This window comes from Pinus tabuliformis, chromosome 2_2, assembly GCF_031772625.1.
Source record: "Pinus tabuliformis cultivar Carrire ecotype Pingquan chromosome 2_2, CPIR1, whole genome shotgun sequence".
In the NCBI taxonomy this organism is placed as follows: Eukaryota; Viridiplantae; Streptophyta; class Pinopsida; order Pinales; family Pinaceae; genus Pinus; species Pinus tabuliformis.
Window position 1 is genome coordinate 789,726,624 of NC_142300.1, and position 16,123 is coordinate 789,742,746.

A 16,123-nucleotide genomic window follows, 5' to 3' on the forward strand; every position below is an offset into this window, starting at 1 on the left:
ATACAGACGACATTGTTGTTGAAGAGTATGAGAATAGTGAGACGAGTGCACGAGAAAAGAACAGCAGCACAGTTTCCTTTATAGGGAAATAGCTGGGGCAATCACAGAGAATGAGGTGTTGAACATTTTGCATACTGCACATAGAACCCATTTCCATCTTCTTCTGCTGGTAAACTCCCGCTTATTTATGCTAATGTGATACCTCCGTTATCTAACATGATTCGAAGTAGTAAAATAATGGGCGTTGACTTTGTACCACCTATTCCCTGTTAATTTTTTTCACCAAGTCCCAACTTCTATTAATATCTATTATAATTCTTAACAAATTCTTATTGTTCAGTAAGGCAAAAATAATAATAATAGTTTTCCCGAGAAGAAAGGTTCCACATGCACAGAACATATGTTTCCTAATAAGGTTACACTAGATGAACTGCTTCCAATCCGACTTCGATCAGTATGGTTACACACCTTCCATTTCAATAAATCAAAATATCGATTACATCGTCCTATAAGACATTTAGATGGCTCAATACTAAATGCAAGAGTAGGCAACTCAGATTCATGCAAAATAAAAATATTTATTACATAGAGATTGAGTCATTTGCTATTAAATGACATGTATCCCACCCTATTTGCTATCCTGTGAAAAATCTAACAAAATGGAAAGAAAATACGCCATCCAGCACTAGGATGAGCTTGCTCTCAAATTAAAATTTCAGAGAAAATCTATGCTAAGATTTGTTTAGCATTTGCAACCACATTGTCAGCAGTGAGGCCAAACTCCTTGTACAAGATTCCAATGGGAGCACTCGCACCAAACCTGTCTATCCCAACAGCCTTTCCCTTGGATCCTAAGTACCTCTCCCAACCAAAAGTTGAACCAGCTTCCACACTGACCCTTGCAGCAACAGCTGCCGGAAGCACACTTTCTTTATATGCTAGAGTTTGTTCCTCGAATAATTCCCAACAGACAAGGGAAACAACTCTAACAGCTTTCCCTTCATTCCTCAAAGTAGATGCAGCTTTCTCAGCAATCTCAAGCTCAGAACCACTACCCATAAGAATGACATCAGGCTTGTTGCCAGAGGAATTGTCACTGATAATGTAGCCTCCCTTCTCAACACCCTCTATTGAAGAACCGGCAAGATGTGGGAGTTTTTGACGGGAGAGAGCAAGTATTGATGGCCTCTTTCTATTGAGAACAGCAACCTTGTAAGCTCCAGCTGTCTCCTTTCCATCAGCTGGACGGAACATCAAAACATTGGGCATTGCCCTAAAGCTCGCCAAGTGCTCTATTGGTTGATGAGTGGGCCCATCTTCTCCAAGACCAATAGAATCATGGGTCATTACATAGATAACACCAGCTTCAGAGAGTGCAGAGATTCTAATAGCTGCTCTCATGTAGTCTGTGAAAACAAAGAAAGTAGCACAATAAGGAATAAGGCCACTTCCATGAAGGGCTATCCCATTGCAGATAGCTCCCATGGAATGTTCACGCACTCCAAAACGGATATTGCGCTCAGCAGGGGTATCCTTCTGGAAGTCACCAAACATTTTTAATAATGTCATGTTGGATGATGCAAGGTCTGCACTTCCACCCAAGAGTCCGGGAAGAACCCTCACAAGTGCATTCAAACATTGTTGAGATAGATTTCGAGTAGCATCAGCAGGACTCTCCGGAGTATATACCTGTAAATGGCCCAGAACTTCGATATTTAGACAATGCATAAACCATTTTTTAGCAAAGACAAATCACCAACCATGCAGCTGGTTTGGCACTAGGTCCCCCACCATACAAGGTAAGTTTTTGTATCAAAAGACAATCTCCAGCAACAGAAAATTGGCAAAAAAAGTTTTGAAATTGTTTTAGTCCAAATCCTTACCGGCAGAGCCTTATCCCACCCTTCAGGCAATTTACCACTAATTAGTGCCTTGAACTCAGCAGCCTCCTCAGGATATTTCTTCTCATGTTCTGCAAATTTAGATGACCACTCTGCTTCAAACGCTGCACCCCTTGCCACATGCCTACTCCAGTGACTGTTGCCATGTAACAAAGTTGTTTTAAAGACTGATGAAATGATCTCTCAAAAAAGTTCAAGAATCAGCAGATGATCATACCTCTTAACCTCCTCTGGTACGTGGAAAGGCGGATGAGGCCAACCCAGATTCTGCCTGGTTGCATCAACCTCCTTTGCACCCAAAGCGCTTCCATGTACACTGTAACTGTTTGCCTTATTTGGTGACCCATAGCCAATGGTAGTAGTGACCTGCAAACACAAAAAGCATAAAAAGCATGATTCACAAGTTCCAGAACTTTCTAATCATCAAACATTTTAAACTCTAAACTTAACAGAAGCAACAAATACATAGGATTAATATCTACACAAATACACACCTTAATTAAAGTTGGTCTATCCTTCACAGATTTGGCCTCCTCAATAGCAGCACGAATTTCATCATAACCTGTATTTCCATTCTTCACCCAGATAGTGTGCCATCCCAGACCTTCAAAACGAGTAACAACATCTTCTGTGAATGCAATCTCAGTGTCACCATCTATGGAGATGTGGTTGTCATCATAGAAAGCAATCAGCTTTCCAAGGCCCCAGTGTCCAGCAAGCGAGCAGGCCTCATTGGAAATACCCTCCATTTGGCAGCCATCACCAACAATACAATATCTGAGGATCATTCAGGGCATCGGATATGCAATATTTTTTTAGATTTTATTGATGCTAGTAAATCCAAAATGTTCAAAACAATAACTCATTCATGCAACTTGCAAATCTTGAACCCAAAAATGACATTACGTGTAATGATCGACAATAGTGGAGTCTGGCTTATTGTATCTAGCCGCTAGATGTTTCTCAGCAAGAGCCAAACCAACTGCATTAGCAATTCCTTGACCAAGTGGTCCTGCATAGTAGGTCATAAACAAACATCAAATTTATTCTTCTTTCTTCAATGTGTCAACTGTGACATCAAGAAAATTGACATATCACACTCTTATTGAAAGCTTACCAGTTGTGACTTCCACACCAGGAGTCTCAAAATTTTCAGGATGTCCTGGCGTTCTGCTCCCCCACTGACGGAAGCCCTTCAAATCTTCTTCCTAAAATGAAGGAAATAACAATATGCCTTAATTCAGCCCTACAGCAGTTCACAACAACTTGTCTGTTTCTATTTCAAGTACTTGCATTTTACCCATTAAATTAAGATATACAAAAGTGCTCAAAGAAATGTCCCAAAGAAATCTGCAAGCTCATAAAGAATTACAACACCTGAATTTACTATTTTCAAATTTTCAACATTTGTCATTTTCAGGTACAAATAGACTTTATTTGCCATTTGATGACTTACTTTTGTATGGTATCCTTCATTTTGCTGTTAAGTTCATTCTTGCAAATTTTGGCAGTGGATATGTCTAAGACCTTAAAATGTGTACAAAACCCAAAATATACAGGAGTGAGACATTGGATTGTCACACAATACAGGATAAGAGATACACCCATAAAATGTCTTGGAATATAAAGTAAGAAGTATTCACTGAAGAAGAGCCTTATTATTATTCCTGGTAAATGGTAAAAGATGGCTATGAAGAAACAGTTAGCACAGACAGCGTCATTTTTTCGTCCAAGAAAAACGTCATGAGGAAACCAGAGCAATGCTTTCCCACATTTATTGATGGAATCCTTAGTAAACATGTTGGCTTAGATTAGTGCACCTGACCCAGGGGAATTCCAAGTTCCAACTAGACACCTGCTGCTGCAGAACTAGCCAAATTCCCAGTAATATGATAGCCAGTTGAGCTAATTGGGATACTTGACAGCATCTAACATCAAAGGCCCTCGTTAAAAAAAAAAAAAAAAACAAATAAAATAGTGCCATAAAGAACTTATGATTAATGCGCTTATATGAAAAAAGTAACAGTTCCCATAGATTCATCTTAACCCCAATCTATTTAGCACCACGAGGGATCAGAAAAAAATATAGACATAAAACTATTGGTGCTTAAAAGGTTGGGGTTAAGATGGACTTCTGTTGGTTTATAATTTTATTGAATTATTGTATTCTTTTTTCAATAATACGGTCACCTAATTTTAAAAAATTTACTTTTCCAAGGGTCTGTCTTTTAATTTGGTTGGTTGTACTATGGTCACATCTCCATCTATACTGAGCTGTAGATGCACCTCAATACTCTCAATGCAATCAAATTGAAATAGAGGCCCAAGCTCCTTTGCAGCACCCATGTACCTCCTGATTTTTGAATCATTTACAACATATTAGATATAGACAAGCGTATTCTACATAAAAGCTAGACAACCAACCCTTTCTTTCCTTGGTCCCAAATAGCCCAATGGGTTAGCTCAAGTAATTGAGTATTGTAATTACATATAAGAGGCCTCAGGATCAAATTCCTAAATACTATCAGAGATATGTTAATACTCAAGTCCCTACTGGTTTACCCTTGTTACCAGACATCGATAAAGGTGAAGTTGCCACGGGTTTCTCCTGCGTGGTTAGATGGAATATACATGAAAATTTCAAGCCCTTGGTAACTAATGTCCTTGTGATCTCGATCAAACAAATAGATTGCTAAATTTAATTAAAGCTAAAATTAAATTTTAGACCATAGCATCATTTACACAACAGCTAGAAATTAAATAGTAGAAGCATAAAAGTTAATTTCACACATGCACAGACAATTACTCCCTCAACCAGCTTTTCATTCCTTCGAAAAACTTACAAGGAAGCCTACACAAACTGTCCAAAAAACAGTACTGCACAGCGACCAAAACACAGCCCAAACTTGAGAACAATCTACTGAGAGCACGACTGCTATAAGGCTATGCGGATGTCTGTAAAGCTTATATAGCCTGTCTATATTGACTACACGGACACTTGTGTGCTATGTCCGTACAATTGTACAGGTCTGCCTGTAAAGTGTACAGACATGTCCACACAAGTGTACCAACTGTACTGTATTGCTGTAAAGATCTATACTACAACCTGTTGAAAGCTGTTGGACTCGCCTCTGCCTGAATCCCACCAACTGTACTGTATGGCTGTAAAGATCTATACTACAGCCTGTTGAAAGCTGTTGGACTCGCCTCTGCCTGAATCCCGCTCTCTCTCTCTCTATCAGTTGCTGCTCAACCTGCTCAACTACTCATGTGCTGAAAGCCTCTACCTTGCCCTGTCTTGAGCCTTTTAGTAAAGAATATGTTTTTAAATTACTCCTACTCTAAGTCATGCATGAGAAACACTTTTAGACTCAACTACTAAATATAACATCTTAGCTTTTTCTTACTAAAGTGAATCACAAAATAGAAATACTTTTCAAAAATATCTCAAACTACACTCACATGTTCACATTCACATTGAACCTGTGTGAAAGATCCTCTTTGAGCTATAATTTTCAACTATATATATAAAAATATAGTCAAATATTTCTCTATCAAAATAAATGGATGTCTCATGTGAATGGCTTCCACTGGATCCTTCAAGACAACAATCTCTGTTGATAGTCTCGACTCTCTACATTGAATACACTGTTAGAAAGTGTACCTCCGACAGTAGCATGACACACTAGGTAGATTTGCACAACACTGATTTCCATGCATCATGATGGTCTGTAGATAAGAGCATAGCTGTAAATAGACTAGGCGTGGACACATCTTTATTTATAGACTTCCAGCAGTGAGGACACATGCATGCACCAGCTATAGATAGGTTAGGATAAGGTTATCCATAGATTCTAGTAGGAGATTGCATGTCGTTTCTAAGTTATAAGTAAAAATGGGTGCATACATTAAGCAATTTTCTAATTGTAGCTTAAGTCTAAGTTCAATTAGTCACAAATCTCTAGGAGGATGCATGCTTGCATGCTGCATGCCTTAGATCATTCCCAGTTGAGGCGAGTACCTACTCTTCTTCCTAGTATATAAAGAAGAAAGTAGGAGTATAGGTTTCTTCATTCAGTTCTCAATTCAACAAATTAGCAGTTCATTGTTTTCCTACAGAAAATTTTCATTTTCAAAAGTAATGAAACACAGTAACAGGTTTTGACAGTCAATTTACTGTGTTTCCTTTATATATTTCTATAGTATATGTTCATAGAGTTTAGCATTTATTACACAATGTAGTTCTGAGTTGCTTAAGTTTTATGTTGTTTAATTACCTTTAGGAATTCTTATAGAGTGCAAAATTTATTTACCATGGTTTAGAAAATTCTAACATAGTATGCACTGCAGTGTTTAAAATCATTTAAATTCCCTGTATGGAGAAGCACATTGTTTGGCGTACAGAGTCATTGGAGGATTCAATGGGCAATATGTCCAAGGTTAAGAGAATGGAGCATATTTGTGCCAGTGTTTAGCATGTGGATCTAAAAAGGGTTGTGGAGTGTGAAACTCGAATTGATCCAGTCAGTGGAGATAAAAACTTATTGAGTGGAGCTGTAATAATGACCATTCCCAGTATGTGAGAAAGTTACTCATTGGAGGGAGCCTCCAACTTTGTGTCGGAACTTGACATTACAAAACATCTTGGAAATGACAACCTTATGGTACATCGCAGTTGCACCCACTGTTTTTAAACTCGATCAATTCGGACTTGAGCTTGGCCAAGTCGACCACAAACTGAGTCAACTCAACCCTCTTCTCTGTTTGGGGACCGATTTGGTACCAAGCCTATCCAACTTAGCCAAGTCTGTAGGTCGATGACTCAATCGAGTAGGTACCTACTTGGCCAAGTTGGTCCTCAAGCACAACTTTGTCCAACTTATCTATGGTCAGAAGAAGTTACCTAACTTTGAGCAATTGAAGGATAATTTCAATGAAGAGATAACATAATTATATTACTGTCCAACAAATGACCACAAAAGTAGGTCAATGGGACTATTGAGACTCCAACAAGTCTCAACCAAAGACAAGGACGAGGATAATGTACTAAACCTAACCCTCGTCAAGAAGGTAGGAAGAGGAGGTAGGGAGGAGGACATATGAGGACCTAGGAGGGCTCAAAAGAGAAAGAATGAAGAATCAAATTCTTCATGTTTGGGGGAGAAAGACTTGAGTCATATATTTCCAGTTTTGTGTCTTCCATGAAATATTTACAAAGTTTGAATGAGTTTGATGGTCAACAAGTAACCATTAGGGACAATGACCATGGAATTGGTTAAATTTTGACCAGAGTAATGCAAGAAAGTGGACTTTATAGGCTAATCATAGATCCAATTGAGCAAGTATGACAAGAAGCCATGATAGAGAAGTGTGCCTCCAATCTTGACGACACAGTTGCAAAATTGACTACGGAATCAATAATTGATTCTCTGATTACAACTAATGGGAGTACAAAACAGTGCTAAAGCCTAAGACAGTGTTTGGTCAAGTTTGATCAGTAAGTAACCATTAGATACAGCAGCCACAGATGTGATTAAGTTTTGGCCGAAGTAGTGCAAGAAGGTGACCTTTATTGGCAAATCATAGATCCAATTGAGCAGGTATGGTAGGAAGCCATGATGGAGGAGTGCACTTCCAGCATTAAGGTTACAAATGCAGAACTGATTGTGGAATCAATGATTGATTCTTTGATTACAATTGATGAGAGTACAGTAGAGTACATAAGGAAGCAGTGATCTTGATTCATTTTAATTCATGTTTGTTCGTGGTCATTTATTTGACCAAGCCCTTGACAAAGTGGAAGTTCAAGATGTTCAAGGAAAGAGTTAAAAAGCACTTTCCTCGAGAAGAGGAACTGTTGAAAAGTAGCCCTACTAGTCTTCTGTAACAGCATGACGCACTAAACAAATCTGCACAATATTGATTTCTATGCAGCATGATGGTCTGTAGATGAGGGTGCACCAATAGAAAAGACTGGGGAAAAACTTTTTTTTTTGGGGGGGTGCACATCTTTATTTACAGGCTTCCAGCAGTGAGGGACTACCTATAGATTCCAGTTTTAGGAGGAGCTTGCATGTAAGTAAAAAGGGGGCATGTAGTTTAAGTCTAAGTTCAGTTAGGCACAAATAAGGGTGGAGAGTCTGGAGACCTCTAGGAGGGTGCACACCTGAATGCTCATTTCCAATTGAGGCACTACTGTTCATGTGTCCACATTCACTGTAACTTCTCTTCTTCCTATCTATAAAGGAAAATACAGGAGTATAGATATATTCATTCAGTTTTCAGTTCTGCTCTTTTCGTGTAGCGAAACTTCATTTAAGTAATGGAAAGCAGTAAAAGGTTTTGACAATCAATTTACTATGTTTCCATTACATATTTTCTAAAGTATGTGTTTACAGATTCTAGCATTAATTACAGAGTGCAGATTTCAGTAGCCTAAAGTTTTCCATTGTTTAGTTTCCTGCAAGAATTCTATTAGGGTACAGAATCTGCTTATCATGGTTTGAGACAATCTAGCATAGACAAGGATGTATATCCATTATTTATATACTATGTTGCACGAAACTTCTAGGAACCCCGCGTTTCGGAACTTACCCGTACGAATCTCCAAAACCCCAGCCAAAACTCTACCGAAACTCGACCATCATGTAATCATCTATGAGAGTTAATAGACTTGGCTTTATTAGATATCATTTTTGGGATTCAACTGCGTTAAGTAAGTCATTCAAACATATGACCATTTCCATGAGAGGTAGTCGTAACTGACTAATTTCTCATGATTTTTGAATAGTTAGACTTGGCTTTCCTTCTAAATTGTCATCTATAGGTCTTATTCCCTTTTTTCTTGCAAGATATTGTGTTATTGACTTGTTTATAAATTTCCTTATATATATATATGACGTTTTGACCAAAGTTTCGGATGACGTTTCCATTTTTGGGAGGTGACATTTCTAACTGTACCCGTTTCGGAAACTCCAAAACGTTTCACCACTTTGTGCAACTTAGTTTATATACAAAAGTACAAACTACAAACATAGGGAGTGAGACTTTTTGCCTCTGCATAAGAGTTCATTAGATAATGTGTTCTGCAAACCCCTCTCACATACTCAACCGCATGACTGCCATATTCAAGAAGCCAGCTATTCCAATAAGCATGTGAATGAAAATCACCTATACAATTAAAAAAATAAAAATATAAAAATTGCACTCAGCAGACCAAAGGCAACAAACTGGTCAAGTAATAATCATCAAAAGGGCCAATATACTGGGACTCGCCATTCAACTAGGTATTAACACCTATATTTTATCCTGATTTAAGTATATTTCCAGCATTAATTCACCAAACAGTAGTCAGCCTATGTGATGAAACACTATCACTAAAAGTTCAAACTAAGCATGTTACCAATAAAACTGTTGGCTAAACCTATAAACAATCTTAATCATCCACTTCTACCTGTCTTTTTAGTATTAGGCCTTTACCAACAGGTGTGTGATTAAGCTGGTTCTCATCTTTTATCAGCTACCAGGTTTGACAGAAAAGAAGTGTAAAGTTGCTGCCTCCACTATCTAACAGATCTGCTAATTTCTGAATCATTCAATACTTGAACAGGGCCAATATATTGAAATAACACCATTGAACTAAGAACATGAGAGCCTCAGAACTTGTGCCTCCATTTATAAGCTATCTTAACTAAGCCATTTCTTTTGGTAATCCAAATAACAAAAAAGCCATTCCATTTCTTGACTTTAAAACAGATATTTTCATCCAACAACTTCTAGTGGCACGCAGAGGCAGATTCATTGACTTTTACCATTCACACCAGTCTTGGTATGCAGAGGCAGATTCATTGATTTTTACCATTCACACCAGTCTTGGCATGCAGAGGAAGAACAATGGACTTCTACAATTCACACATCTTCACTCAAGTGACTTAGCAGTATCCTCCTGGAAGAGGTGATTTAAGGAGTTGCCGAGATCACCATGTTGTCACTGTGCCATTGTGAGTGAAATCATTAGTGGATAGACCACAATGATGGAAAATTCATAATGGACCAGTTCAAACCTCCCAAGCCACTGTCAGGTTTTCGGCCCTGGGCTTCGGCAACTCAATCAAAATCAAAACAAAGACAGAAGGGGGCAATATTAATATAGAAATTTGAACAACACAGTAACCTTCAATTGGCGATCCCCACCCACCAACCTTCAATTGTCCAGTTTGCTTATTGCAGGACCCCAAAATTCCATCTAACATCCACCCCTCTCTTGGGGGCAGGAGGGCTGATCCATCAACCCTTCATGTATGTGTGAGTCTAAATAAATCTAGATTGTGCACTGGGTTCATTGAATATGGGCATCAGCACAAAGATGTCTGCAACCGGGTTTGATATGCACTTTCTATAAGGACACATATCTCAAATTCACAGATATAGCGAACCAATAAAATATTGGACCTTTGAGTATGTAACCTTGACCTTCACAACCTCGAAGTGAATACCCCGGCTTTAGACGGATCTTTGCTAGTATACATCAAATATCTCGATTTAAAATCAAAACACCAAACATAGTTTCTCTCAATCTCTCTTAGAATTCCAAATAAAGTTCTGACAATAGTTATAAACCAATAACACTACCTGATCAAAACAAACCGAAAACCCCAATTAGCTTATGATTTTTTTGTGCAGAAATGAAGATAAAGCATACGAACCTTCACACTGTCGAAGCCCGCCAGATGCAAGAGAGCGTACTGCAACATACACCCATGTCCAGCGCTCAGCACAAACCGATCCCGGTTAAACCAATAGGGATTCTTGGGATTATACTTCATGACCTCATCATACAATATATGACCCATTGGGGCGCAGCCCATAGGCAACCCAGGGTGCCCAGAATTGGCCTTCTCGACAGCATCGATGGCCAGAAAACGGATAGCATTGATCGATTTCTCCACCAGCCCAGTGCTGGTGGCCTCCAGGGTCTCAACTGCAGCAGCCCAGACGACCTTGGGGGCCGACGATCTCAGGCGCCTATGGGACGAGCTTCTGGAAGAGCAGGCAACCTTACCATGTGACCGAAGCTTCAATCCTGCGAATTTACTGAAGCCGAACCCCGCTGGCGAGGCAGAGGAGCTCAGGCGCTCAGACTGTGGGGCATTATTCAATGCGGTGGCGGTGGCAGTGACAGAGCCAGCAGAAGCCTGTGAGACAGTCAAGGAAGAGGCCATGGCGAAGGAATCCAAGAACAACCCAGTTCAGATGCGCGGCAGCTTACGCTACCCAAATGCTCAAAATTTAAGCTTTGCGTCTGCGATCCGCCAGAGGTCGAGACTTCAAAGCTGAAAAAAAAGGCCTCCAGGCAAGTGGTGTTTGGTAACACGAAAGTAGATCTTGACCGTCGGATCGGAAACACGTGGGATTCAGGACCATAGGATGGATAGAATCTGGTCCGTCCGATTTGTTTGGTGAAAGACCGTAACCGTTGAGTTGAGGATTCGTGGACAAATCTGGACCGTCAAAATAGGATTAGATTATAGGAAGGGATCTCGACCGTCCCTGGGTCCATTGTGGGTTTGAACTTGATTAGGTGGTAACTTGACTGCGGTTTGGCCTCTCGAGGTTTGACACGTGGCGAGTTGCCAAGGTAGACTCGGTATCTTATCGATATGAAACCGAGGGTGGGAATGGTCGTTAAGGATATTGCTTAGGCGCGGGGGTGTGTGGTGGTGGTTAGAAATGACATTGAGGATGAAGTCAAACCAAATTAGGTGTGCGGACAAATTTGGAAGTGGGCCATATTTGGTGCAACGACAAATTGGGGCCATGAGGAGTCGTTAAGAGTAGTGCTAAAAAGAGGATGAGGATGCTCTCTATAGTGTTACAGCCATTAAGGCCACATATCTATTAGATAAGGTAACGTTACCATCAAAATACGAGTAAGAATAAAGAGTTTATTCCAACGAATAAAATTTTAATATAAAGAATATACTAAAATAATTTTGTTTGAGAGTTTGTCTTTTTCGGATGTAAGGAAACAAGTTAACAGCCCAAGACCAGAGGTATTTGGCAGGAGTGAATGCCTGTTCCTTATGGGCTACCAGCAGGTTATTACAGGTGACGTGGTTTTCTTATTTAACAGTGATGAGTCAAACCGGCATTCGCGGATAGCAACCAGAGATAGCTGTCCTCACTTGGTTTGATACCTGAATTGATAGGTTTTTCCACTTTCGAAAAAAAAAATATATATATATATATATATTTTGTAATATCTTTGAAAATATTAATATTTTAAGTTTGCCCAAATGTTACGTATTTTTATTAAATAATGAGTTTGATTATTTATTATTAAAATTTTATGTCGCTGTTTTAAATAAATAATAAGAAATATAAATATATTTTTGTATTTTAAAAATATTTTAGATGCAGCATATTTATATAAATCATAATTACATATGCTTATAACATGATAATTTTTAAATATTTTGGATGGCAGGATATTACAAGGAGGTGTGTTAAATATATTTTGTAATATCTTTGAAAATAGTAACATTTTAAGTTTATTTAATTGTTAGGTATTTTTATTAAATAATGAGTTTGGTTATTTATTATTATAATTTTATTTTGAAACTAATAAATATACAAATAAATAATAAGGAATACAAATATATTATTTTTATATTTTAAAAATATTTTAGATGTGTTATATGTTTAGAAAACATAATTACACATGTTTATAATAAGATAATCCTTGAATATTTTGGATTGTAGGATAGTACAAGGAGGTGTGTTACAATCTATTTTGTAATATTTTTTAAAATATTAATATTTTAAGTTTATTTAATTGTTATGTTTTTTATTAAATAATGAGTTTGGTTATTTATTATTATAATTTTATTTGGAAGTTAATATATATTTAAATAAATAATAAGGAATACAGATATATTTTTGTATTTTAAAAATATTTTAGATGTGATATATTTATATAAATTATAATTATACATGTTTATAGTATGATAATTTTTTAATATGTTGGATTGCAAAATAGTATAAGGAGATGTGTCTACGATGGATAGTATAAGGAGATGTGTCTACAATAGAAACGTAATGTGTAGAGATAGTCGTCAATGCATGTAAGGAGTATATATGACAATTATGTAAGGAGTATATATGACAATTCTCTCAACACGATTTGTGTATTCATGGCCTAAAGTGTGAAGCACTTCTCAATTGAAATCAAGATTCGATCCATGATGTAGATGGATATGGATAAATCACCTTATGTGAGTTATTATAGTTTTCATCTGAGTTGGCCAAAATTGAATCAAATTGTTCATTATACTTCATCAATGTGAAAAGATTTTGCAAGGCCACTGGTAACAATTATGGCAAGGACACTTAACATTATGCCATGTCATGGAGATGCTCCATTAAACGAGAGTGATTCTCAGCATACGCAGTATTCAAGTTTATTTTTTAGTGTCACCTTTTGTACACTTTTCATGGTCTATATATTCTCATAGTTTGTGCTTTGGTCATCGGTTGGCAGATGTGGGTATGGTTCTACTTCACCATCTCGGGGTCTAGTACCCATAGTGGTCATCAAGACAACTTTAATCACTAGGGTTTGTGGGATTTGAGTGGGTTCTCCACAATCACATTGAGGTAGTGTATTTTTTGGTCTCTAGCCTCTTCCAATCTGTGAGACACTCGAAAAGGGGCAAGCTCTATTGGGTTCTTGCTTTGATTCATCCATCTGCTAGAGTTTATTTTTAATCCACTTGTAAATATGGTAAAGAACAAAGCTCCTAAGTCCAGCAAGATGGGAGCTCGTAGATAGCTTGGTAGTTGGGGATGGACTCAACAGTGGATCTCCCAATGTCAACAAGGTATTGGTGCTAAGTACACAAGTAGGCTAGCTTAACGATGCTTCCAACAAAGTATCCCCTTGGATATGCAGAGAGAGATTGATAATTTGGTTAACTGGATGCAATGAAAGTGTAACCATACTTACCAAGAGAAAATCAATACTAAGTTTCAATATTATGTGCAAGACATTATGCATTCCCAATCCGAAGAGACCAAAATTTTCAAGGCAATGGAGTATTATTGTCTTGCCAAAAAAATGGTGCCCATAACCCTAATGAATAAAAAAATTTATGATCTAGAGTCAATAGAGCGGCTCTATAGGTTGGAAGTAAATTTTACCATTACATGTCGGGTGATTTTTTGTTTTCGCTTTGAAGTGTATGAGGAGGGATATGCTAAAGAGGAAGAAACGACAGAGTTGTTAAGCCCCTCCACATCCAATTGTACCAACTCTAATCCCATCATTATTAAAGATGAGCCTATGCAATGACAATCAAACAAAGGCAAGGAGCATACTGCCTCGAGTTAGGTTGGCCCCTCCTAACAACCTTCTTGACTCCTCATTTTTATGTCTTGCTTTATCTTCTATAGTTTTTTATGCATATTAATAGTTTATGGGTGTATAAGACCACAAGCTGATTACACCTACCTGCAAGACAAATATAGTTGGTAAAAAAAATCTATGGTCTATTATGATATTTGGATTGAGTGCTTAAGATCTTGATTGAAGTCTAGTTTTTGTTTTGGGGACCTCAACCAAACTAGGATGTAATATTTTTTGTATTATAATATCATATAATATCATCCATTATATATATAGAGAGAGAAAGAGAGATCTACTTATAAGGTCATGGCCAAACCAAACACCAAATTAGTGTATGAAACCCTCTTGTTTGTGGAACAAGGGATCCGACTTTACTCAACTTTTTTATTGCTAAATTTTACGAAGGTGTGCATACTCTATTCCCCTCTACATTTGAACTTATGACATTTTATGAGGAAACACATGCTCTTAACTATTAGGCTCACTCTATATATATATATATATATATATATATATATATATATATATATATATATATATATATATATATATATATATATATATAATCTAATTTTAAATTCACAATCAAGTTATATAATCTAATTTTAAATTCACAATCAAGTTAGACACTAAATTGGTGTATGAACCCCCTATATTTGTGGGACAAGGGACGTCCTCCACCTAGTGGTGTACACACTTTACCCCCTTTGGTTTTTGAACTTATGACCTCTTAAGATAAAACATATGTTCTTAACCATTAATCTCACTCATAATGTACAAACCTAATATTAATAGATATATAATATAAAATTATGCCATTAAAAAAAAAATGCATGAATATGTCATTTTTCTATTATAGATGTAAACTATGGGAAATGGTAACTCACTAGCGTGATCTAGGCTAGGTTTGAGATCAAACCTACCGGATACCACTATAAGCCAAAAGTATCCCTAACAACTTGCAAGCCAGATATACCAATAACTTGCGACTTATTAAGGGCCAAGGCTTCTCAAGCATCTCGAGCCCTTGTAGCCTTATCAAAACAAGCCAACATGTCACTTGTGGGATCTGCACCCAAATGAGGAGGAGAATAAACACTCTGCTAAACCACAAGAACAAAGAACTTTATTAAATCAAATTTTTACAATATAATAACTTTCGACTAAAAAAATATTAAAATATAAGGATATATCATTATGTTAAGATATTCTTCACATTAGCCTTTAGGGTTAGCTCAATTGGTTGAGGTCCCTTTGCTAAAGCACCTTGTCATTGGGAGGTCATGGGGTCAATTCTCCTTAATGCCTTGAGGTTAGGCTTTGATTTTTCTCAAAAAAAAATTATAAGTAGTTTTAAGAAAAATCCTACTTGAATTTTTTTGTTAGTAAAATAGAAATAGCATAAACATAATTAAAAGTAGTTTTAAGAAAAATCTTACTTCAAATTTTTTTGTTAGTAAAATAGATATAGTATAAACATAATTAATATCTTGATTTTTTTGAAGTGGCAAAATATATCATAATGCACATTTTATATGCTTATAGATTTTATGCTATTACCTAATTTCCTTATATTTAAAAAATACAAATTTTAAGTCAATTAAAAGTAGTTTTAAGAAAAATATATATTTTTTTTCTCAGGAAAAAAAAAAAAAAAAAATTGAGAAATATCTTTATATTCTATATCTTTGATGTGTCAACTGACAGTCGCGGATAGCAGCCAGAGATGGCTGTCCTCACTGTTGGTTTGACAAACTGAGTTTGATAGGTTTTTCCACCTTTTGAAAAAAAATAAAAATGAGGAATATACATGTATCTA

At 37.0% G+C, this 16,123-nt stretch overlaps 1 protein-coding gene across 1 annotated transcript; it reads right to left on the reverse strand.

Moving 5' to 3' along the window:
- Nucleotides 1-533: 533 nt before the first annotated feature.
- On the reverse strand, nt 534-11,238 carry LOC149195061 (transketolase, chloroplastic-like). The gene is made up of 7 exons (XM_089405236.1): nt 10,607-11,238; nt 3,019-3,109; nt 2,808-2,913; nt 2,396-2,678; nt 2,119-2,267; nt 1,884-2,037; nt 534-1,689 (listed from the first exon to the last, which is right to left on the reverse strand). The coding sequence occupies exons 1-7, from the start codon at nt 11,120-11,122 to the stop codon at nt 727-729; spliced, it is 2,262 nt and encodes a 753-aa protein (XP_089261362.1). The 5' UTR covers nt 11,123-11,238; the 3' UTR covers nt 534-726.
- Nucleotides 11,239-16,123: the final 4,885 nt, after the last annotated feature.